At 39.6% G+C, this 27101-nt stretch overlaps 2 protein-coding genes across 2 annotated transcripts; both read left to right on the forward strand.

The window, feature by feature from the left end:
- The first annotated feature begins 1793 nt into the window (after positions 1-1793).
- Positions 1794-19255, forward strand: nelfb (negative elongation factor complex member B). Its single transcript, XM_042489026.2, has 13 exons — positions 1794-2047; positions 5537-5697; positions 5785-5884; positions 7376-7606; positions 8795-8980; positions 9091-9203; positions 9291-9393; positions 13057-13152; positions 13360-13502; positions 14666-14772; positions 15461-15602; positions 15843-15951; positions 18799-19255. The coding sequence occupies exons 1-13, from the start codon at positions 1946-1948 to the stop codon at positions 18955-18957; spliced, it is 1752 nt and encodes a 583-aa protein (XP_042344960.2). The 5' UTR covers positions 1794-1945; the 3' UTR covers positions 18958-19255.
- A 115-nt stretch (positions 19256-19370) lies between these two features.
- LOC121944960 (P2Y purinoceptor 4-like) lies at positions 19371-26989 on the forward strand. The gene is made up of 2 exons (XM_042488940.2): positions 19371-19460; positions 25624-26989. Exon 2 carries the CDS (start codon positions 25649-25651, stop codon positions 26636-26638), a length of 990 nt encoding a protein of 329 aa, XP_042344874.1. The 5' UTR covers positions 19371-19460; positions 25624-25648; the 3' UTR covers positions 26639-26989.
- Positions 26990-27101: the final 112 nt, after the last annotated feature.

Below are 27101 nucleotides of genomic sequence, written 5' to 3' on the forward strand. Positions count from 1 at the left end.
TATACTATCAATTAGTGGCTGTTGCTAATAAGCTAAGCTAGTACGAGAGGAATGCTCGTGAACGGGCGCTGTTCACTATGAGCACTCAGGTCATCTGTGTGAGCGAGCCAGTGAGTCGGAGTCAGTGCTCGGGTACACTCGGCAGCAAACAGCCATGTTCGTATGTTGTTAATCACTTCTACGCATGCTCTATGGGTCAGTAGATCCAGTTATTCTACACTTTTCTAAACCTGGAAAAAGAGTTTCCTCTGCTTCATGCACCACTGAGCAGCTCTCATAGAATGAACAAGGCCCCACCCCAACGGCTGTATCCAGATTTATAATAGATCCATGGGGCAGACCCTGACAGTCTGCAGGGGTCGAACAGGGGGCACACATTGACACTTTAACACCAGTCCCAGTGAAAAAACAACATGGTATTGAAATAAAATAATTCAAATCATATAATTACTGATAGTGACATCAATGGACAAGTAATGGCAAGTGGGATGATTTACCCTGCTACATATGCACTAATTAAAACTGAAAATGAATGAAAATATAATATTTTATTGCTGCCAATAGTTTCCCTTAAACCCTACACTCTACTCCTTTTGGACAACAGTAGCCTACTTTCTCTGTTTTCTCCTTGATGTGACAGAAACAGCACATTTTTACTTCAGAGGATGCCTGAGTAAACATTAACAGACACAATTGCATACAAATTATGGCATAAAAGAAAAATTGAACTAATAAACCCAAATCATTTACATTCTGTGAGCTGAGCTGTGGTCATAGTGTCTGTGGGGGTATTTTCTCCAACAGATGTTTTAGTTAAGTTGTAGTTATTCATTTATTTATTTATCAGCTGAATAAAGGTATCACATTTACGTCTTGTATGAATAGCACTAATTAGGTGCAAATCATTTTTCTAAGCTTTTAGTTTTTTTTATCTAAACAATATTTACTGGGCCTGACCAGTACAAAGGGCTCCAGAGATTATGTTGTGTATTTCTGCAAACTGACTTATTGGTTACCAGTAAAAGCAATGACACGGCAGTCAACCAATACTTTAACCAACATCAGTCCTAATCGTAAATATTATATTAATATTATTAATCATAATATAAAGTTTCAGATTTTTAACCCTTTAAGCCAGTTTTGGAAATGATGCCACTATGTTTTTTGATGAAAAAAAAGAATTATTTTCAATTTACTACATACAAGTTGTTTTTATTTATTTATTTATTTATTTATTTTTTAGCACAGCCTGATTGGCAGCAACATTGATTGTGACACTGCCCCAAGTGAAAATAGTATGTATGTTTTCCATATACCAAATATGGTTAAAAACTGACGTTATCATGTGGAACATAGTAAAAATGACTCATTCAACGCAAAGGCCCAGAATGACACCCAGAAATAATACATGCTTGTTTTTGTGTTTGATGGCTGTGGGATCAGACTGCAGTTTGAATGTGTTTCATTTAATGCAGGTAACCGTATGAATGTAACAGTTTTGTTTACACAGTTAAAACACGGCAAAAGTAATCAAAAAATGAAGAATGAAAAGCGTGTAAAATGAGCCCTAAGGTCTTAACACGTTTAAAGTTATTATTCATTAACAAAACACTCCTAATTAGTAACCAGTTGAAAGTTCATGATTCATACAATACGAAAAAAAATAAACGTTATACAAAAAGCCCCCAATAATAACAAAAGAAACCCCGAGTTTAATACGTCTTGTTTCTCGCAGATCATACGCGTGGAACCATTCCGTCGCTTGTGTCTCTGACGGACTGTTTACAAAGTTGCAACACAGGAAGTTTGCAATAACAGCGGAGAGCGTAATGGCAATGTGTTGGTGTGTTGTGTAGGAAGCGGGATTCTTTTCAGCTGCAAACTCACACGGTGGAGGAGTGAAGTGACAGATTCAGTCTGAAGTCGGTGATTAAAGAGCGGCGGGATGTTCGCGGGGCTGCCGGAGCTCGGCATCTCTAACGGAGAGGACCTGAAGGAAACTCTCACCAACTGCACCGAGCCGCTGAAAGCCATCGACCAATTCCAGGTAACATCACCGCTATAAGGTGATCAACAGAATGTAGCTGCGTCATATAAAGGTATTCACTGCAGACCTGATGCGTAACGCTGTTACATGTGGAACAATTAAATTCAGTTTTCAATTTCAATTCAATTCAGTTGTATTTATAAAGCCCATCACAAAACACAATTTGCTTCAGAGGGCTTTACAGCATACGACATCCCTCTGCCCGTAGACCCTCACATCGTCAAAGGAGAAACTCCCCCAAAAAAGCTCTGCAACGGGGGAAAAAATAGTAGAAACCTCAGGAAGAGCGACTAAAGAGGGATCCCTCTTCCAGGACGGACAGACGTGCATTAGATGTCTTAAATAACAGGAAGAGATGTACAGCAATAATGGAAACAATAATATATCGTATAACAATTAAAGCTGCAAGCAGCGATGAACGGGCCCTCGCCTTCTGGCAGGACGCCAACTGATGCGACCATGCCTCTCTGAGAATGGGGAGCACTCCACGCAGCAGTGAATTAGTATTTCCTCCATGCAGTGTTGAGGCTGGTGATGTCTGTTTTCTTGTTGTAGAATGGTGGCGCTACAGCCAGATATTGACATGTAGATGTCTTCAGGCTGTGACACTTTAGCAGGATGTGAAGTTTGAGACAGATTGCACCATGCAAAGTCAAATGACAGCAACTTCATGTGTTATTATGGAATATTGGAATTTGCTGCCGGCTATGGCTGACAGTCAGTGTTCACAATTAACTTTTTCATTCATCAGCCAGTTTGGCTGGAAGAAAAAAATTACTAGCCAAGCATATTTTTAGATCATATTTTAAGCATATTTTAAGATCGCGGGTATAAGCGACCGAAATGAGTTTCCTCCGTAGGGTGGCTGGGCTCTCCCTTAGAGATAGGGTGAGAAGCTCTGTCATCTGGGAGGAGCTCGGAGTAGAGCCGCTGCTCCTCCGCATTGAGAAGAGCCAGATGAGGTAGCTTGGGCATCTAATTAGGATTCTTCCCGGACGCCTCCCTGGTGAGGTGTTCAGGGCACGTCCCACCGGTAGGAGGCCCCGGGGAAGACCCAGGACACGCTGGCCTGGGAACACCTCGGGGTCCCCCGGGAAGAGCTGGACGAAGTGGCCGGGGAGAGGGAGGTCTGGGCTTCCCTGCTTAGGCTGCTGCCCCCGCGACCCGACCCCGGATAAGCGGAAGAAAATGGATGGATGGCATATTTTTTTTCCAGACAAAATAATAAATAGCCTTTTTTATCCTCACATTTACATTTATTTCAGTAAATGTAATTGTGATAATATGCAAATGGAAAGAAGAGGTCAGAGTAAAATCTGAAGTAAAAGTATTAATTATTATGAACATCTCATCACAAACAATCTCTGTGTATATATGAGTTCCCTCTGGCAAGCTGTGATCCTGTGTATCTGACTAGGGCTTTTGTTGTGAAAGGGAAGAATGGAAGAAGTGCAGCTACTGCCCTGACGCTGTCAATGCGAGAGCCAAAAAGAGTTTGCTGGGATGGTTCAAACTACGGGGCCTCTGTCTTAATATCATATAACCTTCATCAGAATGCACGCGGCGTTAGCTCCCAGCATACCGGCTGCTTGTGATAGTTTAGTGATCAGCTGATGTCTCGTGCTGAAAACAAAGCCGCAGAACGAGTAGCGCTCGAAACGGCGTGGCGCACCGCGCAGGTGACACAGAGACAGGTACAGGAGCGGCGGCACAGAGCAGCAATGCCATGTGCCCATAAAAACGCACCGGAGATTCTCAGCAGAGGTTGATACGTGACTATTTTGGCATAAATATTTACCCGCCAGTGTGGTGAATAACCTTAAAAGATTTGATCACTTTTGGTGCTCGGCGGGTGTTTATTTGGGACCCCGCCATCAGTTTTTACCATGATTTCAAGTCACCGCGATCACGCAGTTATCGTGATAGTTAAAATTTGAAAGGTATTACTAAAACTTGTGGAATGTCACTGCAGTTATCACTGGAAACCCTGCCACCTGTATCCCTGTGTATTTTAATGTGGCTTACCTTGAAAACAGGCTGCGCCACTTTGCTCTGCTGTGCACTGTGGAGTACCTCATTAAAATGATAATTAATGTTATGATAATTAGTACCTTTCAAAACACAGTTACAAAGTTCTTTACAATTAAAAAAAAATACATATAGAAACAGAGAAAATGAAATGAAGTAAGAGCCAAACACTGGAACATAGTTAAAATGGATGATAAGGTGTGAAGAATATCATAAAACTTGTCCTTAGAGCCAGTGAGTTTTCTCTGTTGCCATCAGGGCGTTGTTATGCATTACTGCATTACCTGCGAACCGCCATTCCAAATCTTTTATCCCTTGTGCAGTCAAAAAAAAATTCCTGGTCATAATTATATCTAATGTCTAACCCCACCCACAGCAGTACATTGCTGAGCTACTGTGTCAGACTCATGCCTGCTTCTCCAAACTGGGGGTGTGCCGACTGACCACAGTAGTTTGTAGGTACTGTGTGATAGTTAAGTGCCTCATACAACCCTGCTTTAGAAAATCCAACCTATTCTTTAAAAACAGAATATTAGTGGTACTGAGTTAAAATAATGCATAGAATAATGTTTCTTAAAATGACTTAAGTAGCTTTTTAAAACAAGGCATAGAAATACAGCCTCTGCACATAGTTTGAAGTATTTAGAGTGTATTTTGTGTGTATTTAGTGTGTATATAGTATTTTAAGTGTTGACACAATTCGGACTTTTGCAGTTTTTGGATCAGACTGTTACCGTCTTTTACACACAGCTACTCTGATTTAAGGTGTTGCTTTCTGTCTCTTGCTGTGCCTTCTCTTCATTATTGCTTATTAGTGGGATGCTTATATGATACCATCTGACATACAAATACCCCTATTTCTCTCTGCTCAGAATACTCATGTTTCTGATAAAGCATCAGATAGAAAACAATAAATGGAATAAGTAATTATTTCAAGAGAAATAGTTTTTCTCAGTGTTATTCGCATTGTTTCATGTCTCTATCAGGTAGTAGTATTGGGCTTTTGTTCTCTTAATTATCTCATCAGTCAACTTTCTACATATTAATAAAAACTACAAGCAAGAATTTATAAGAAATGGTTTGACAGGGTGTCAGCACAGGGAATAGTATTTATATGTAAGTAGTTTTATAAATCTTTAAGCTGATTCACATTGGCTATTATATATGTTTTTAACCTCCTTTCGGCTGTACTAGTTTATCTATGTTTTCATAATTTTTACGTATCTGTGTTAACCGACAAGTAATATCTAGATTATCAGGAAATAATTTCAGTCAAAATTAGTTTGAGAGACTGTATGGAGCTGTGCTTAAATAAAGGGGTGCTTGATGAAGCTTTTTTATATGCCAGTGTTTTTTTCTAAAGATTTTATTGAATTGTCAAATGTCTTGATGATATCCTGCTCTGGACGGACTTGCTACAGCTAATCCCTGATGAGTCTTTGATGTGTTACATGCCTGCAGATGGAAAATGGCATCCTGCTGCCGACCCTCCAGTCTGCTCTTCCTTTCCTCGACCTCCACGGGACGCCTCGGCTCGAGTTCCACCAGTCTGTCTTTGACGAGCTTCGAGAGAAGCTGATGGAGCGAGTGGCCATCATTGCAGAGGGCAAGGACGAGGACAGGTGGGTCATTGTTTGAAGATTTTGAGCTATGTTTTCTGAAGGAAGCGGCTTAGATGCTACTGTGCTTTTTTCCCTATTTATTAACAGATATGGAAAGCTTGAAGAGCTGCTGGAGAAGAGCTTTCCTCTCGTCAAAATGCCGTCCATCCAGCCAGTGGTGATGCAGGTGCTCAAGCATCTTCCCAAGGCGAGTGTCTGTAGGACTATTTCTCTCTGTTTCCCCCTAAAGAATGAAAAAAACAATATAGATTTGCACTGTGCTGGCATGTAATCCGCAGTGCTGGGGTCACTGACAATGATTATTGTTTGTTTTTATTCCTGTGAATTAAATCATCGTTAATTGATTTGTCACCCTGACTATAGCAGATTCTGGCCAGTAGGTGGTGCTGTTGACTACTGTCAGCAGAAGGAAAGGAGAGAAAAAAAGTCCAGAATGTTGATTAAAAAACATCACCTACAATACTTTTTATCTGTAATTTTTATCAGTAACTTTTTATCAGTAATACTGAAAAATTCTTCAGAGTATTCGTTGATGAACAACTGTCCTGGAAAGACTACACTGAGTTGATGTGTTGTCAACTGTGTGAAATTGCTGGGAATCATCGGCTTCTCTGTTTAAGTAATCTGCTGCTTTTTTTTTTAATGAACTCCGATGTTCATTCACATCCAACAAGATGATCTCAGGACATTTAACCTCCCTATTACTGCACAACTCTCAGACAACATGCTTAGAAATACAGAGGACTGTTTCTGTGGAACACCTGTCCTCACTTTATGCAAACTTGTCATCATTATTGCTGTAGTATATGTGTGATTGTTATAACCACTTATTTGTTTGTTATATTGTCATGTCAAGTAGAGAATCACAGTCAGTATTTGAAAAGATTATAAATTCCAGAGGGCAGGTTTTTACTAGAAGTCCCTTCAGGTTTCTTAATCTCTCCAGCACAATTCTTGCTATCTTTGTTATTATTTACTTGTTTTATCACATCTTGTGTGCTTATCAATTCAAATTCAAATGTTCACATGTATTCAGTCACAGATAGTAAGGTATGTTTATAATGTAATACCTCATACAGAGTGACTGCGTGATGCAGGTTTGACCTGCAGCAGGTCTTTATCTGACTGGGTCAAAGCGATAAAGCTCAAATTATTGTGATAATATTTTAAAGCCATACATTCAAAACTCCCATATAAAAAAAAACAAGAACAGCTATCGTAACAATGTTATTGCAAATTTCATTATAAATGTGTTACCCTATTTAATAAAAGAAAGTCCACACCTGACTTCTTCTGTAAGTCCTTCTCATTTAAGAGACAGGTAAAGTTTGACTTGGATTTTTATTCTTATTTTTCATGTATGGCACAGAAAGGTGATGGAAATATTTTTGTTACATTTTTATGAACCCTAATAGTGGTAGGAGAAATACTGCTATTGAGTTGCTACTAAGTCCCTTCTTTTTGCTGCCTTTGCATTTTAACACAAAACCAAACAACAGCAGCATCATGCCGCTTCACTGTGTGATTTTAGACAGCATGCCGGCATCGCAGACTCTACAGATGTGTGACAGGCACAACAGCATCAGGCTCAAGTGTGACTTATGACATACACAGTGGCAGTGCTTTATAAACATTAACAATGACTTAACATGTCAATAACGGATGCTCCCTCCTGCAGGTACCGGAGAAGAAACTGAAGATGGTGATGGCTGATAAGGAGCTGTACAAGGTGTGTGCTGTGGAGGTGAAACGGCAGATCTGGCAGGACAACCAGGCTCTGTTTGGGGATGAAGTGTCTCCCCTCCTAAAGCAGTACATTGTTGAGAAGGAAGCAGCTCTGTTCAGCAGCGACCTTTCCATCCTGCACAACTTCTTCAGCCCTTCTCCCAAAACACGACGCCAAGGCGAGGTGAGTCACAGTCATCTCATCACGTCTAATAAACACTAACCAAATTCTTTGAGACATCAGAATCACAATAACATTTACTGCCAAGTCGCTTTTCACCTAAAAGAAGTTAGCCTTGGTTTTTGGTGCATACAATTAACTTATTGAGAAATAAAAAAAAATAAAAGTCAAGAAACATAAATATGGAACACAAAAATTACAATAAAAATTAGAGATGCGCCCATTTATTGGCTGATAATAGCGTTGTTGACAGCTGTCAGCCTGTCGGCAAACAATATGACAGGTGTCACATCAGTTTAGCGCAGACAAAAAACAGGGCTTGAGACAAACATACTGTCGTCCTGTAGACAATAGAAAACATGTTCGGGACAGAACAGAGATCTTCCCTGAGATGTCTTTGTGAGGAAAGGACACAGTAAACTCACAATCAACGTGTCAAAGGACACACCATATTGGGTCCCAGAGAATGCCTTATTGTGAACAATGAATCTGTGTTCTTTTGGAGGAGAGCGCGTTAACAACAGCCTTTAGCTTTTCGCAGCTGGTGGCTGGAACTATCTGCTGACAGAGATCACATTGAGTTCCATTATGATGTGTTTAAGCTATCTTCAGTTAAAATGAGTAAGGTCAGTGATAATGTTATCATGATGTGTTCAAATGTAATCTTGTAATATGTAGATTATGGTGAGAAACTTGAATAAATACAGTTGTTAGCAATATAAAATAGATAGTAAGGTAATTTTGAGTTGTTATATATAGTATGATAAAGAAGACTGGAGCAACTTTTTAAGCAACATTTTTTTGTTTGAGAGAAGGTTATATTAAAGTTTTTTTTATATATTTGTGTGATAGAATTTGTGCTCATTCAAAGGTAAGTGTTATGCTGTTCTAAACAGCTTTAAAACTGCTCCATAATGTTTTATAATGAAGATTTCTTTGATTCCCTGTAACAAAAGGTGGAATAATAGGCAACAACAAGACAAGCCACTGGTATTGGTACCTGCTGTTGGCCAAATTGTTATTTTCAACATTGCTCTCAGCCAATAGTTCATGTCTAATGAAAAAAGTAAAAAATACTATCAAGATTTTTACAATCTAACTGTTTTAAAAGGAGAGACGTGGAGGTTTGTGCTGGATGTTTAAATGTTGGTGAATATCTGTGTGAGATGGTGGTGTCTTGTGTCGTTGTAGGTGGTCTTAAAGCTGACACAGATGATCGGAAAGAACGTGAAGCTATACGACATGGTGCTGCAGTTTTTACGAACACTCTTTCTGCGAACGCGAAATGTCCATTACTGCACACTGAGAGCAGAGCTGCTGATGTCTCTGCACGACCTGGACATTAGTGAGATCTGCTCTGTGGACCCCTGTCATAAGGTCAGGAAACTAACAGTGATGGTGAATAAGTTTGGTTTCACCAGCCCTAAACCTTGTATGTCCTGTGTTTGAGCTTTGGGTTACATTTCCTTCTCTGTGTGCCGGGACAGTTCACGTGGTGTTTAGACGCCTGCATCCGGGAGAAGTTTGTGGACGGCAAGCGAGCCAGAGAGCTGCAGGGCTTCCTGGATGGAGTGAAGAAAGGACAAGAGCAAGTCCTCGGGTAAGAGATGAGGGGAGCAGTAAAGTTTCTGAACAAAGCTGCTGAACTCTGATGAATGAATGAATGAATCTGCATGTCTTAATGCAGGGACCTGTCCATGATCCTGTGTGACCCATTTGCTTGTAACACCCTGGTCCTGAGTATCATGAGGAACCTGCAGGAGCTGCTGAGTCAGGATGCTTTACCCAGGGTGAGCATACTGTGCACAAGGACACAAGCAACATGATACACAATCATGCTGATGGTGTCATGGTGCTCTACCGACTGACAGCTGGGGGGGGCGCTGATGAGGCAAGAAACTCAACAAGCCAGCAAAAAAAGGGGAAAAGACTACTTTGGTTTGATGATTGTGGCTTTGCAAATAGTTTATAAAGAATTATATTCATTCAACATGTTTAGAATACACACGTGTGGTTTTGTAAGTTAAGAGCCGTCCACACCAAGCACAACAACTATAACCATAACTATATCGATGTGAGCATCCACACTGATGAACGCTAACAGTCTGTAGACAGCGTTGCAGAACACGCGCTACAAACTCCATGAAAATGGATGTTGATGAGCTGTTGCTGCTGTACGCTGTGAGGAGGCTGAGGAGAAACAAACAGAAAACTAGAAGGATATGGCTTTACCAAATTCTTCAAATATGACAAGAATTGAATCAAACATTCTTTTACAAGGGTAGTTTAGATGTAGAAGTTTCATTCATTCATTGGTCTGAGTCAACATCCGTTAGCTGACATTATGGCGATGATAAAAAAGGACATCAGTATAGACAAAAGCAAGTTCAGAGACCCCAACAGTGCCAGAGAGTGTTCGCCTGCATGTCTCAGGAAAAAATGACTTGTGTCATCTGCAGCCCTATAATAGGTCATGTAGCAGTTAATAGCAGTGATTGAGTGATGATATCATGCTAAAGGTTGTTCCTAAATCCTAAATGAAAGAGAGAATCTGCAGTAATGCATTCTTGAAACTTTATTTTGTAGGAAAACGCCTGTGAAATATACTTAGAACACCCAAACTGAACACTGTAAATTCAGAGGATTTGGATCTAAATTAAAAGTTTGCTATGTAGCCTATTAATCGTTATATTTATTGTAGGTGATGTTTTTTAATCAACATTCTGGACTTTTTTTCTCTCCTTTCCTTCTGCTGACAGTAGTCAACAGCACCACCTACTGGCCAGAATCTGCTATAGTCAGGGTGACAAATCAATTAACGATGATTTAATTCACAGGAATAAAAACAAAAAGAAAACCAAACCGTAAAATAGTCCACAGCTTCATACATCTTTTTCAATATCAAAACAGACATTTTGTGCACCAAATAAGATGTTTGGATCTATGTTGATGCAACGTCTAAATAAGACGGATTCTGATTGGCTGTTAGTTTTTCTGTCATACATGAAATTGCTCAAGGAGTGATCCACATGATATTGTTCACCTCTTTGGTTGTCCTTATAGTTGTAGTGTGGACTCCATCATCCCCTTGAGTTGAAATTTATTTTAAAACTCTTTTTATAGTTGTAGATATGGTTCTTGGTGTGGAAAGCCCATACCACTGAATGTAAACACAAGTGTTAGTTTTCAAGAAAACTCTAGAGCGCATATGTAAAGATTAAACATGAATAGTGATGAAATGATCGAACAGTGTCACTATAAAAACAACACTAGTGAAAAAAACGCAGCCAACAATGAAGACTCGTTTGGTTGTGTAAAACTAGTGTTCATTCACCTGAAATCAAACCTGATTTGATCTGTGTGCTCATTATATAATTTTGTAGGGCTGGGTTAAAAAAATCGATTTTATTGATTTGAATCGATTTTCCTTTAAACGGCCCGATATCAATTCATACAAACCAAAAATTGATCTTTTAATGTAACTGTTTTCTACCATGGATGTATGGTACTGGCGGTAGCAGCCGTAGCAGCTATGGATGTATAATAGTTCATCCCCGGGATGAATTTCCAACATTTTCCCCTCCTCCTCACCACCACCACCAGGTCCTTCAGCCTGACTCTGCAGAGTCGCAGAGTCAGGTTCACTCTGACCCCGGCCTGGCCTCAGGGACCCCTGCCTCAATTCCAGCCCACCATGGGGGTCTCATCTCACCCCCAGAACCAGCCGTGGCTACCATAAGAGAGTCAAAGTTACTACCGCACTTTACCCGCGACTGCATTGAGGGACCTCTGCTCGCCCTGTGTACCCCCCCAGCCAGGCCAGGTCAACCTGGGCCGGGCCTCCGGGACCCCCCACCCTTATAGCATGTGAGTGAAAACAATCAGAGTGCTCTAACGCAGTTGTCATTCACTGCTCGTGAACTCCAGCCAGACTGTCAAACTTGATATTGATGATCAAATATAAATCAAGATTCTGAAATAGGCGATGCAGGAACAGAATCTTGATTCATATTTGATCAGCACTTCTTAGTTTTGCTGTTTGGCTGCAGTTTCAATGATTGACATGATTGACAACTGCTATGGAGACTCCTCGGCTCTGATTGGCTGTTGCTGACAATGCCACGGTCTGATTCTAGCAAATGCCACCATGCTGCTATTCAGCAGTCATTTTGGTTCGACTCAGCCCGTCGACCCAGCTCTGCAGAGATTATCATCTCCATTCCAACAGGACTACCTGCTTCAAGGTGTGTCTGTAACTGATGATGGCTTGTTAGAGGGATGGTGTTTAAAAGCAGCGGGTGTAAGTCCCCAGTTCTTTGTGTGTGTGTGTTTTTCCATCACACAGCAGGCAGGTAAAGAAGTTCACCTGTTGGAGGTGAGCTGTTTGCAGTAACATCCTGCTGTCTGCAGCTCTTCATTTTACATCTCACTGAGGCTGTTTCTGCTTTTGCTGTCTTCCCTGCTGCATTAGAAGACTTATTTTTTTATTAAAGAGCAGCTAAAAGTTCAATCAATCTGTGAAACAGAAGTGAAACACAATTCATCTCCCATAGTTTCTTCACAATAAAAATCCCTCGTTATTTTTTATGTAAAGGCTTTTATTGTGAAGTTGCAAAGTAAGGAAATCTGTTTTCGACAGTTACCTAGCAGACTCCTGTATGGCTGAAAGCTAACATGAAACAGTAAAATAAAGCAGAGCTCTAAAGTCCAAACAGGACACAGGAGATGAACTGAACTCCAAACCACAGAGATTCAGTCCGAAGCTACAGAGAGACGGAGACCTGAACACAGAGACTTTAGAAAACGCCTTCCTCTATGCTCTCCTGCAAAAACAAAGGTGAGAGGAGTCTCACATCACACAGGCTCATTTCAGGGGGAGAAGGGGGCCGCCAGGAGTTGGCTGCGGACTGCAAGACATCACTGCTACCCGCTTGACTGTGGGCGTTTGTACTTTTGGACCCACTCTGGAGAAGGTCCATCTCATGCGTGGCTTGGCGTGGCACAGCACGTCTAAACTGATGATGGAAATGCAAATCAGTGCAGCCAAAAAGTGACTATGGAAAAATGGTATTAGAGGCAGCAGGAAGAGGAGGAGGAACAACTGTCTCATTGAATTCTTTCACGATATTGTGACAGTTTAAGTAAATTTAACACTAAGTTTTTTTTTATAAGTTACTAACCATAAATTTTAAAGCATCAAAATTGTAGTTTCATGTGTGTGTGCCATCAGACAGCATGCAATAATTTGTTTTCTCTCTGCATGTTTCCATCTCTCTTGTTTAAATTGTGTATTTTACGTCCAAAAGACTGTTGTATGACACCAAGGCCATTTCAATTTGCGTTAATGGATGAAGAGTTTTTCCACCTCAGTAAATGTGTTTTCACAGTGTGTTTTCCCTCACACAGTCTCTTTAATCACCAGAGGGTCAGCTTGTGTCTATGTTTGTTAACAGGACAGTCCAGACCTGATGCTGCTGCTGAGGATGCTGTCTCTGGGTCAGGGAGCGTGGGACATGATTGACAGCCAGGTGTTTAAAGAGCCTCGTTTGGTAAGTACAGTGTACACCTCAGATGTGTCTGTGCATCACCTCATAAAATCACATTAAGGCTAAGCCAATCTGTGTGTTTATAGCTTCTCTTTTTTTGTAGCCTGCTCTGGTTACAGACCAAACGAAGGTCATTGCATTAAAGCCCAGTGAAATAAACGGACTGTCAGCTGTTGACGTTAAGTTGTCTTGGTGTGTGCTGACTGTCAGGATTTGGAGGTGGTGACCCGCTTCCTGCCTGCCATGATGTCAGTAGTTGTTGATGATCACACGTTCATCGTGGAACAGAAGCTTCCCAGTGAAGAGAAGAGTTCGTTAACATACCCCACCACCCTGCCTGATGCCTTCAACAGGTAAATACAGCCCGAGGACACAGGGGGACATCATTTGGCATCACCTCATAGGAAGGTTTTTTGTCAGCAGCAGTATCTCAGAGTTTCCTTTACCAGGCCTGTGTGAAAAGGTGAGAAAAGAGGGTTAGCAGGAAAACAACATTTAACCTCGACGTCTTCCACTGAAGTCAGTCAGTCTGGATAGATCACTACATCCTCAGTCTCTTATTTTTTATGGGGATTTGCAGGCTGTTAATTAGGATAAACTCGCACACACTTTCAACATACGAGCACAATGAAAGACAATTCTGGGGTTTGAGAATATGTCATGAATCAGACCTAGACTTTTCTTAAAGGGATAAGTCACCCAGAAATATAAATTCAGTCATTATCTACTCACCCTAAGCTGATGGAAAGTCAGGTGAGGTTTTATAGTTCACAAAACAGTGCCAGAAGTTCACGGGGAAAAGGCGTTGCACTCATCTCCCAAACAAACCAGCAAATGGTGACCGGCATTCAAACGTGGAAAAAAAAAAACGTAATAAAACCACAAAATATCTCCATACTGCTCAGCAGAATTAATGCAAGTGTCTCGAGCCCCAACGTGCCAAGTTATTTTAAAAAACATCACTGCAAGCTCTCGTTGGTCATGTGTGAGTGCGCAACATGAACACGGCTCCCACATGAGGAGCTACAAGCAGCAACAAGACTCAAAACATGACATGCTGACAGCCAGAAAGGACCCCTGTGAGACGACTCCTCTGAGTCACAGCAAAACTGTGAGACAGCCCAAAGGTCGTTAGATAAGCAGCGTTAAAAAATATCTGGAATAGAAACTACCACTTACTGGAAATTCAAGGCCCTCTTTGTAATGCTCTTTCAGTCAAAGATGTTTGTCTTTTTCTGTCGTGTCTGATGTACACATGACATCTATTGCACGTCTGTCCATCCTAGAAGGGGGTCCCTCTTCAGTCGTTCTTCCTGAGGTTTCAACCTTTTTTTTTACCAGTATAAGTGTTTTTTGGGGGACTTTTTTCTTAGCCAGTGTGAGGTTCTAAGGACAGAGGGATTTCTTATGCTTTAAAGCCCTCTGAGGGAAACTGTGATTTGTGATCATTCTCTTTATAAATAAAACTTGACTTGATGTCCTCAGTATTGTGACAGTGTGTGTTGCTCGCTGTCAGGTACCTGCAGGAGAACAGAGTGGCCTGTGAAATGGGTCTTTACTACGTCCTTCACATCGCCAAACTGAGGAACAAGAATGCCTTACAGAGGTTACTCCCCCTCCTCGGTGAGTATCATTCTGCTGCTTTGAGTGTCTTTTGAGTATCTAAAGCCACAGCCTTTTAAAGGTTGCAACCATAATGCAGAAGCAGAAAGATCATTTTTTCCCTGACATTTAATTTGGTTAACCAGAGCATTCTGATGTGGGAGTTTCTATTATTTTTCTTGAACTTTTAAAACCTGGATCGACATCACTTTTCAATACTATATCTGGGGAAAAGAGAAAAAAAAAGCTAGGGAAAAACTCTGTCTATCATAATGACATTTAAAATTACATTGCCATGGTATAAAAGTTTAATTCCTTTTTCCATGTAATTTCTGTGGGGGGGTTTTTTGTTTGTTTTTTTTTTACCTTTTTCCTTTTTTCCCCTTCTAATTTTTGGTTAAATTATTCTTTCTCCCATGTTTTTGAAAGAAATGAAGCCAAAGTGCACTGATTTCAAAGGGTTAATTGATTTTCATGTTTGTGCCAGTTCTCAGTTGAATTGTGTTTTTAGTTAATTTTAAAGATTGACATTTGATCCGGTGTGTAATTGTGAGAGAAAGGCTCTGACACTGTTTAGGTTAGCAGTTTGGATCATTGTGTGTGCAGTAAATGACACCAGCAGAGTCAGCTGTACAAAGAATCCATCCATGTAAAGGGGGAACTTAATGACTTTTCAAAATAAGAGTTAGCTCTGTACTATTTCCCACAGTGGAGACCTACAATGACATGGCCTTTGGTGATATCTTCCTGCACCTGCTGACGGGACATCTCACCCTTCTCTCTGATGAGTTTGGATCCGAGGACTTTTGTTCTGTTGTTTTCGATGGCTTCCTTCTTACATCTTACTCCAGGTGGGCTGACTCTTACTAACTGCATGCCCAGAGATTCTAGTGTAGAGAGTTCATGTATTTAGAGTGCATTGTCAGCATGACACACAGTGGACTGAGACAGCACTGAGCAGGCTGAGCTGTTTTTTTGACCTAATAATGCTAAATGACATCACAGCTCCTCTGGACCCTGCAACATTATTCTTATTTCAGTGGACTCAAAACCTTCCTGACAGAATTGGTTTCTATCTGATTGTTTCCCAGTAAAGAGAACGTCCACAGACACACCCTCCGGATGTTGCTGCATCTCCACCACAAAGTGCTGCCATCATACATGGAAACCTTGATGAAAACTCTTGAACCTCCAAAACAGGTTGGCTTCATATCTACATTAAGCTTGTGCTTTGATATTGACCGGGGTTGTAGTGACGTGTAGAACCAGGAAGAGGTCTCCCTAACCCACAGCTCCACAGAGACCGGGCATTTTCAAACACCTCATACACGAAACAACAAAATGTGAGTCTCAGCTGCATTTGAACTGAATGTTTCAGTCCAGTGGAGTCAGGGTGACTTGTTTTTATGTCTGAGATTTTTCTCCCCCAAGCCCATCAAAAATTGCAGCCCCAGTAACCCTCTGTTTCCTGGTGAACTCACTGTTTCTGTGGGGATTTGTATCCAGTTCAGAGGGACACTTTGACTTTAAAAGTGTCATTTTGGAAGTGTGTCTGAGATTTTCTACATCCAGCTGTATTTCTTCTTACTGACATCTATGTGTACAATATGGCTGAAGAAGTGGAAAGGGATTTTAATACCCTGATAGATCACTGCGTAATATCATTCAAGTCAGACAATGAAGGAAAAAGCAACAGTGCTGCCAAAGAGGTTCAGCTTGGTGGCTGTGCTGCCTTGCAGCGACCTCAAGGTTTGTGTACAGACTCAATCAATCAACAAGACTTTATTTGTATAGCACTTTTCATACAAGCAAAACTGCAATTAAGTGCTTAATACTATAAAACCAGTGCTACTATTATTGAGGAAAAAGATAAAAATACATTAATAATGGCAAAGTGCAAAAAAGTGAACCCGGAGAGAGGAGGGGGGGGTCACAACCATAACTCTCAATCAATTATTTCACTGACGTTATCACAGATATTTTATCTTTCATTTAGTTTAGTAGTAAATGTGGTAATTTTTCTATTCAGTCAAGTAATTCAAGTGTACATGGCATACAGAAGTTAGCATCACCCTGGTTCCCTCATCAAAAAGCCTATGAGATTTTTCCATTGGATTTTGGATTATTGTAGAAAAAAAGCTCTGTGGAAAACAGGCGTTTATAATACTTACACCTTTTGTTCAGCAAGATAATCTTCACAAATAAACACCACTTTCAGGATTTTTGAAGCTTAAATGTGATCACCAGATGTGAAATGCTAATGTTAGGCTATAAACTCATTACACCACGCTCACAAGAATTAACAGCCCTACCACCAAGAGGCTGTAAAGCCGTGTTTGCTGCGGTTTGGCGTAGAGGTGGGCAATATATGGAATATACTCCAGGCATTGCAGCTTGTTCCGTGTGCGATATATAAAATGACTAGATCAGGTATACCAGTATACCAACATCAGGTATAAATTGTCATATCATTTTTATAAGCCACCAGAGTTTGGGTTCCCTCACTCTGTCCTCCAGCTCTCTCTCTATCATACACACACACACAAAGGAATGTGTGAGTGAATATCATCAGTTTTGATGGTGCTGTGCTAACAGTCTAACTTAATGAGTGGTAGCAGCAGTAGTGTGAGCAGGTGAAACTTTGTGTTTTTCTATCTGCAGAGCTCTGATCATGACTATTTAGTCACATTTTGTGACCATGGAGCACGTGTGACTTTGGAATCTTAAGATATTTGAACTGGAGAGCTTTTAGTTTGTTTTCAGCTTGCAGTGGATGAATCCTCATTCTGTGGAAAAAAACTGTCTGCTAATGTTTACATTCAACTTTTGATGGAACAGAAGCTTCAAGTCCACAGCAAAAACATCAACACTTCCTGTCTAAGATGAGCCAGATCCTTCAAAATAAAAACTCCATGTGTCCACTCTGATTTATTTAATTATAACAATACTGTCATTATAAAAGTACTTTATTTAACTTCCTTATAATTGTATTTTATTAAATGTTACTATAACATTAGTGAATTCAACTTTATTTGACAGTAGGTACTTGATTTGATTTAAGTGTAACTGTCATTTATTCAATAACTTTGTATTTTAATGGGTAATATTAGTTTAAAGGACATTACAAATTATCAAGATATATATTGTGTATCGCAATATAATGCAATATTATTTTAAAGCCATATTGCCCAACCCTAGTTTGGCGTGATGATGTGCTTTAGTCTAATTTAGCCACTTGTTAGCACATGCCCTTTTAAAGACACACACAGGCTTCAAAGTTCACAGTGGTATATTTACTGATGTATTTTATCGTAGAACAACATATGAAAGTCTCTTTAACTTGTGTTATCCACAGACCTTATTTCAGGCTGTTAAGCAAAAAGACATTCAACAAATGGGGTTTTAGGACTCATTCCCAAGGTTCTCTATTTACATACAGATTGGGCTGCAATATTAATAATGATACAGTATTGATGCATATCATGAAATGAAAAATATTTACAAAATGAACTGTGCTTCCTTAATACTCCTTCATCTGTGTAAAACAAAAACCTTTAAGCTGTCCTGCTTGTGTGTTCATGTTTATTTACTCCATCAAAAAGAAAAAAACATATTTTCATTGAATTAAGATGTTTCTTTTCATAACACTGCTTCACATTGACTAAATATACATTCAGTCCATGGTCAGGACCATTTGAAATGAAGTATGAAAGTATGCTGCTTTTCTGTGTAAACGGGAAATGCGCTGTTAGTTCCTCCTCTTTTCAGGATCTTTGATTTCTAGCATTTAATTACAACATGGTAAGGGGAAATGGTGTGTGCCCAGAGGCATCCCAAACATGAGTTAAAGTTCAGATATCAGCACAGGATTTCACACTAACACATATATGATGGATCCAGTTTATCAGTTCAGTGTCACACTGCAGCTTTAACACGGAGTAGATGGAAGTATGGGAGGGAGGACTAGCCACACATGTCATGTTTGGAGTGTTTTTTCTGTATTGTCTGTCCTGACCGTGTGTGTGATGCTGTGCCTGTTGACCACAGAGCAGCGAGCCAGTGAAGGAGCTGTACACCCAGCTAACGGAGAAGTTGGACGCCCAGAAGAAGAGTCCCCCGCCACCAGATGAAACTCCATCTCTGGATCTGGGGCTGCACCCGGTGACTGTCTCCACCACCACCTCCACCCCAACCACGCCTCTATGAGCTCCAGCAGAAATTACTGACTAAAGACAGCCACCAGCTGGCTCGTACATTTTCAAAAAGACTGAGCTTTTTACATTGTTATTTGTTCTATGATTTTTTCATGGAGGTTTATTTTCTTTAGATGTTTGTGTCTGAGTGGGTAGTCCAGGAGCCATCTGCTTGTCATTGCAGGGGGTTTTCTAAAGTTGTGCATTGTTGTCAGAACATACAGTATTTTCATATGTAATTAGACTATCAGTGTGTTACACTTGATTTGTGTCAGTAGTGCGACACCTGTAAATAAATGACGATTTAGCTATGCAAAGTCTTGTTATTGTGTTCAGGCAAAGTCATGAGATGCAACACCTCTGAGCACATTCAGCCATTTTATGAGAAACACCCGACTGAAAGTGAAAACCTCATTTGGGCAACTCCCCTGGTAACCATACATGTAGGCAGGTTGAAAGAGGAACACTTAATGTTAGTTAACTGGGCTCCACATACTGAGAACAACTTCTACACTGGTAAGATCACATCATTTCTACATAAGCAAACAATGCCCACAGATGAGGGTTTAAAATGCCATTTTACCTACCATATTATCAAGTGCAGGTCTAGATGTACAGTGTATATGTAGATCTATTTATGTATTTAAAAGATCTCAGTGATCTGGTAATATTCTGGAATATTTAAGATTTTGTAAACTGGATCGACATCAGTTTTTTTGTGCATTCAGACGTCTTTTGCAACCTCTTTGACCCTTTGAAAACTGAGAACATTGGGTAAAAAAGGCAATGACCAACTTGGCAAGAAATTACCCACAAATTGCCAGAAAGTTTACAAAAAAATAGTTTTAAGAAACAGAAGGATTATAATAAAAAAAATCAAAAACATAGGGAAAATGTCGAAAGTATATTTATAGTTACAATAATGTTTTTATTGCTTTCTTTTATATATTCATATTTACATGAATGCACGCGCGCACACACGCACACACACACATATATAAATAATTAGAATTTTTTTAAAAATCTCGATATTTTTCCCTAATTATTGGATAAATTTCTAATGATTCACTCTTTCTTTTTTAAGCTAATTTTTAGGTCATTTTTGTCACCATTTACTGATTTGTAATTTGCATGTCAAAATATCAAGAAATCTATATAATTATATGTTTAAAATTAGGCTACAAAAAAACACACATTATAATTATTTATAGTATTTAGCGCTTTTTTTCAATTTGTTTCCTGTTTTTGTGAAGTCAAGTCAAGTCAGTTTTATTTATAAAGCCCATTATCACAAAACACAGTTTGCCTCAGAGGGCTTTACAGCATATGACGTCCCTCTGCCTTTAGTCCCCTCACATTGTCCAAGGAAAAACCCCTCTTAAAACCCCTGCAACGGGGGGAAAATAATTGTCGAAATACCAGGAAGAGCGACTGAGGAGGGACCCCTCTTCCAAGACAGACAGACAAGCAATAGATATCATAAATAAATAACAATAAAATTACAATACCGACAAAAAAGGAAAGAGAGAGAGAAAGAGAGGGAGAGAGAGAGGAAAAGAGAGAGAGAGAGAGGGGGACAGAGAGAGGGAGAGAGGGGGAGAGATGCGCAGCGTTAATGGTAACAATAGCATGTCATATTACAATAGTGATAGGTGTAAAATTACTAAATGCACTCTATGATAGCATGTGATGTTACATGCAAATATTGTAGGTGTTGATAAGAGTCCTGTGCGTATATTGGTAGTGGGGGCATGACGCATAACAATGGCAGTAGAAGGTCACGTCAAGCAGGATCGTGCGCAACCAAGGCCCACGACACAACATAAAATCTAATTTAAAAAAAAAACAAAACACCATTACACTCTTCACCTACTTAAGAGAACGTGAAAGTTGTTTTTGTCTTCTGGACATTGAATTTGGTAAAGCTCCTGAATCAAGTGACTCCTTCATGTCATTTCAAAGGTCCCACCAGGTCTGTGAGGGCTTTCAGCTGTCACACTGACAGCTTTTGGCCCCACAGATCTGCAGTAATTGAGGCCTCTGCCACAGATTTTGCGTAAGATCATTATGACGATGGAATTGTAATCATAAAAAAAAGGCAAGCAAACTATGAAATGAGTTTACAAAAGATGGATTTCCATTTTAAGTACAATAGCACACACTATTTTTATGATGGCACAGTGAAGTCTTCTAATATGACAGTATAATTAAAATATCATTAGTTTTACACATCATGAAACTACAGTCTGAAATATCAGCCTCATACGTAACTGTGCATAGAAATGTGTCTGAGTAAAATCATTTCACAAAGTGATGTCCCATTCATCATGCACTGCTTGCAGCAGCTCGCACCCTCCTGAACCTCCAGTTACAGTGATGGAAGTCTGTGAGACTTCAGTGCTCAGGGGGGACTTTGGAACTGGAACAAACTGAGAGAATGGACTGTCAGAGGTTTTTCAACATCTGTATACAGATCCAGTGCAGAAAAACATATGACGAGCACATGATTAGAACTGCAACAGTCTGGTTTCTGTAGCTCATTAGGCAGCCACTGTACAGTGTGTACAGTGTGTGCGCACAGTGTCTACAGTGTGTGCAGTGTGTGTGCACAGTGTGTACAGTGTGTGTATAGTGTTTACAGTGTAAACAAGGAACAGTTTAAACTAATCACTGTATATGAGGTTGACATTCGGTGCCAAATTAAAAAAGGAGAAACCTGAATAAATGAGTAGAAAATCAAATGTAGATGAGTCTGCTCAGGGCACGAGATGTCAACCAATGTTTTGATGAGGATGTAAAAGATGTGAGTCATCTGCTGTGACCTTCACAGTCACCACATTTCTACCCCCATGGAAATTTTGGGGCGACATGTGGGGCAACCATTTGATCATTTGGAAGGATGCTGGAAGAATCAGTCAAACTTAAACTTTATTTGTATTATACCTTTCATGTAGTTTAGTACCATCCAAAGTGCTTTACAGATACCTGACAGAATCAGAATAAGACAGTACAAATGTTGATGGTAAAACAATGTGAAACTGATGCAGATGAAGATTATAAATTATGAAAAAGCAGCAGAGGATGAAGTAACTGAAAGCCATACTTGAGTAAAAGTGCAGATCTCCCTTGTCACACAAAATGAAATTGGTAGAGGTTAAAGTCACCAATAAGAATATAACTTGAGTAAAAGTCTTGAAGTATCTGATGTTTACTGTACTTAAGTATCAAAAGTATTGTATTAAATGTATGAAAGTACAATTTATGTATATATTTGTGTGGATTTTGTGTTTTGAAAGTAAAAGCACAGATACTTGCTCCCTTCAATCCCTATTTTGTAGTAAATAACAAACTGTATTGGAGTTAAAGTGTACATTTTATTTAGGAAATGTATTGGAGTTAAAGTGAAAGCAAAAAGAAATATGAAATAATAAAAAAACAAATACTGCCTCCCAAAAATAATTTGGGTATTGTAACAAAGTGTTGTGACTTTTTCTTTCACCACTGTAAAAATGTAATAACAAAACTGGAAAAAAATTCAAACAAAGATACATCCAAATATATTATTCAATAAAATACATAATAAATAAAAACACCTAACTTAGACATTTGTCACCACCTGTATATGTTATGTTGTATATGTATATACATTTTAAAAACATTTTCATCCTTACAAGTTTGTGATCCTGATAATACCTCAGAATGTTCAATATAATACTTGAATTTCCTGAAGTGAAGAGCAGTGGGTGGAGTGGGTGTCATAATTGCTGCAAAATTTGATAATGTTAGAGAACCCCAGTTTGGGGAAGTGACGTTAAAGAGTGTGTTGTGTGTGTATTTATAAACACTTTAGGTGCAAAAACTGCATCTCAGTTCCTTAACAATACTGAGAACAGGAAGTGATTTCTGTACATGAAGAGAGCTACAAGATGCCGGTGTGAGTGTAGAGTCTGTTCACACCTAGCAGGGGGACAAAATGACAAGAAATCAATACAAAATCATGTGATACAAACAATACAGACAGGTCAACAGCTCTTCAACACACCAAACAGTCACAGCTTCATAGATTCGTATTTTTTTGTGTGGATATTGAATTGAATTTAAAGTACAAGTATCTGTGTTGTTCATTACAGTCCACAGTTGGAACATACTAACACACTAATGTCCTAAGGGTGCTACCAGAGGCCTTCAAAATGGAAAAGGTTCATCCTCTAGTGCATGAATACAATCAGCAAAGTGGAGACAATTGGCCCACTAGATTTTTGACATCTCTTGTGTTAAGTCAGACTTTGGGCCCAATGGAGACAAAGCATCAGGATGAGAATATCCATAGCAGATCTGTTGGAGGTTTGGCCGTTAGCTTTCACCTAATTAATTAACACCTGAAATAAGGTGAAGCCAAATAATAATCACACACTAATGACTATTGAGGGAAATATCAGGCTCTGGATCTGCTAAATCCTCAGCTATGTTCTCAGCTAGTCTTGACTGTAACTGTGTCTCAAACACAAACTGCCTGAGGTCTCACAAAGCAGAACTTGCAGCTTTTAGTGGAAACAGTGTTTGGTTTAGAAACAGAACCCTCAAACCTGTTAGTGGTACAGCCTTGCTCTTATGTAGGCTAAGGTCTGTCGGCCCACTTAGTGTGTGCGTGCGTGTGTGCATGCGGTTCTTCAGTACAATTTTTTTGTACTTTCCTTAAGTATTTCCATTGAATGAAACTTAATTCTTCAACTCTGACCATGATTAATTATTATCAGTGAAGCAACAACTCTATGTGAATTAAATTAAAACATTACTAATTATAGTTCAGTATTATTATATATACTATGATATTGGTCCTTCTACTTCAGTAAAAGATCTTAATACCGTTCTTTACTTTTTCTATCTATAAAGCTGTGTAAATCTGAAGGTATAGAGGCATCAATTCATTTATCTTAACCTGAACTTCTTGGCTGATGAAGGCCACTGATCATACTCAGCCACCTCCTCAGGCTTCATGACAGTGTGTCTGATGTGGCATGTTCACGCAGTGAACATGTTTATTTCTGCTGTAAAGTTGGATATTTTTAATATGGGGTCTATAGAGATTGATGGGCTTATGGAGCCAGTCTCAAGAACTGCACTTTTTGGCACTTCCATGCCTCATTTTTCAGGCCTGAAGGTTGCCAATATCACCTTACTCATCTTTCAGGAGTCAGACTTTTGATATGGTCTTGATAAATTTTGATGCTCAACACAATTAATTTTTATTAGTTATTAATTTGTTGGTTTTTTTTATTTAAAAAAAATGCAATGAATGAAATGTTTGTTATGAATCTTGTTTATTGGCGCAATTCCATAGAATCTGCAAAACAGAATAACAACTTTACTGGCTTCACATCCTGCTTAAAATCCTATCTGGACGAAGGGAAACTGGCTCTGAAATTCCTCTTGAGCTCTGGGAGAATGGGCTAAGTAGAATTAAAGATTGTTCAATTAATGCCAGACTACAGCTGATTCAATTTAAAGTTATGCACCGTATTCACTACTCCAAGGTCAAGCTGAATAAGATCTACCCCTCCCTCTCCCCTACATGTGACAAATGTAAGTCTGAGGAGGGGACTTTAGCTCACCTCTTCTGGTCGTGCCCCAAACTTAAGAAATTCTGGGAGGAGATATTTCAGTGGTACAGTGTTATACTAGCAAAGCGAGTGACCCCTGATTGTAATTTTGCAATTCTGGGCTGTTCTGAAAATTGCTCACAACTTCCACACGAGAGTCAGTTGGCCCTCATGTTTGGCATGGTGATAGCCAAGAGGGTTATATTGAGGGAATGGAAGTCTTCATCCCCTCCTTGTTATAAAAGATGGCTCAATGATATGATTTTCTTGCCTACATCTAGAGGAGATAAGATATTCTTTGTCTAACTCTAATTCGAAATTTGTAAAGATTTGGGGGCCCTTCGTGGATCACATCAGGCAACAGGGCGCCTAAGTTGTACACCTACTTAATGATCGCTACATTTTTGTGGCTGGAGTACTATTAATGGTCCATGTTACGTGCTTTAACTGTCTAAATTTACAGGACATTAAGTGTGTTTCTGCTTATTTGTTGTTGGTCCTGGCGGTTGAATCTGGTTTCCTGTGGCTACCTGCCTTTGCTGGATTTTTTGTGGCATTAGCATTGGGTAATACCTGCACTGTCTATCTAAGTATGCATGTACAATATATGATGTATAATGTATTATATTCTGTACATACTGGCCTTTTGTTCGGGTTGGGGGCAGGGACTCTGTGTCTCATTCTCTTTTCTTTTTATTGTGTGTTGTTTTTGTATTTTGTATATATCTAAAAACCTAAATAAAATTATTAAAAAAAAAAAAAAAAAAAAAAATCCTATCTGGACACATTGCCTTATGTGATGAATTTGTTCTTTAGTCTATTTATTTTTTTTATCATAATATTATTATTATATATTTATTAATAATCTAAGTATAGTTATATTGTAAGTCTATTTTATTTCATTTCTGTATGATTCATTTTTGCTTTTTACCTTTCTATTTTTTTTATTGACGTGTTATTATGATTTAGTTTTAGTGTTGTAGATAAACTTTTCTTTAATTCATAGCACTATCTGTTTATTGATTTATTGTAGAAAAAGTTGAATCTATGATGTAAAGTCTGTTTTTTTTTCTTCACAGGTGTCAGAAAAAGATCTCTGAGGAGATGGAAGTTTCTTCGCAGCTTGGGAACAGCAGCAATGACTCTGGATTTTGTCTGGGGGAGACTCAGCACTTGTCCATCACTGTCCACCTGTGCCTTGTCTTCTTCCTGGGCTTCCTCCTCAATACCTTCAGCCTGTGGGTCTTCTGCTGCCGGCTTGCCAGTTGGACCTCTGGAACCACACTGCAGTTCCACCTGGCCCTCAGCGACGCCATAGCCACCCCAGTCACTCCCATGATGGCGGTGTACTTTGCCATGGGCAATGACTGGCCCTTTGGTCGGTTCCTGTGCCAAGTTAAGATCGCTCTGCTCAGCTCGCACTTCTATGGCAGCACCATCTTCCTCACTCTCATCAGCATCCACCGGTATACAGCCGTGGTGCACTTCAACAAAAGCTCCTGCATGAAACGGAAGGAGTTTATCAGGAAGCTGTGTGCAGGAGTTTGGTCTGTGCTCCTGATCCAGGCTCTGATCTACGCTTTCATGCTTCCTCCAAGCAAAGAGGGCAGCAACAGTCAATGCCTCTCCATCCATCAGAGGAACCTGACCGATGTCTACTTTGTCATTAACTTCATCTTGTTCATCCTCGGGTTTCTATTTCCTTTCCTTGTGTCCGCTATTTGCTACGGCCGTCTGGCGAACACCCTAACTCACCTCAACATCAGCACGGCTAAAGGTCTGAAAGTCAAGGTGAAATCTCAGAGGATGATCGGCATGTGCCTGGTGATTTTCGGACTGTGCTTCCTGCCCATGAACATAATACGAACTGTGGCAGTGGTACTAAAAAAATACTACCCGCATGAATGCCATGTTCTTCAGCAGATCGAAACAGCATATTACACATCCTGGATTTTAGCAGGAGTAAACAGCTGCCTGGATCCCCTGCTGTACTGTTTTGGTTCGCAAAATTTTCGAGATGCATTCCAGTCTCTTAGGATTGGGAAGGGAAACAGTCCAAACAGAAGTGATTCAGAAATTACTGCAAATCCGTAGCATGGAGTCTGACTAATATTTGAAGCCCATAATTCTTTGTTGGTGGAAAGACCATGTTCTGATGAAGTGACAGTGAACTCTTCATGAAAGACTATACCAACTAATTCCTGAGCTGTTAACATTACAGGCCACAGGACTTTGATTTCCCTGCAGGTTTTAGAGACTAATACCCTCAATTTGATGAGCTCATAGTCATGGCGCATAGTCCTTTAAGGTCTCACAGAGAAAAATTATATTTTTAACAAAGTTGTTTTTTTTTTTTTTTTAAATGGCCTCAACCAAACAATTGAAATTGACTTTCATGTTAATGGTAAAAACAGAGAAAAAAAATTAAAAATTACAAATCATGTACTATTATTATGCTTGTAATATGTTAGTATAATCAACATATATCAATTTGTGACTATGGAATTAGTAGTATTACCACAAGTAGCATTTTTTCCATGCATATTTACCATTACAG

Source organism: Plectropomus leopardus, chromosome 4, assembly GCF_026936395.1.
Source record: "Plectropomus leopardus strain MGB_pleo_1.0 chromosome 4, ASM2693639v1, whole genome shotgun sequence".
In the NCBI taxonomy this organism is placed as follows: Eukaryota; Metazoa; Chordata; class Actinopteri; order Perciformes; family Serranidae; genus Plectropomus; species Plectropomus leopardus.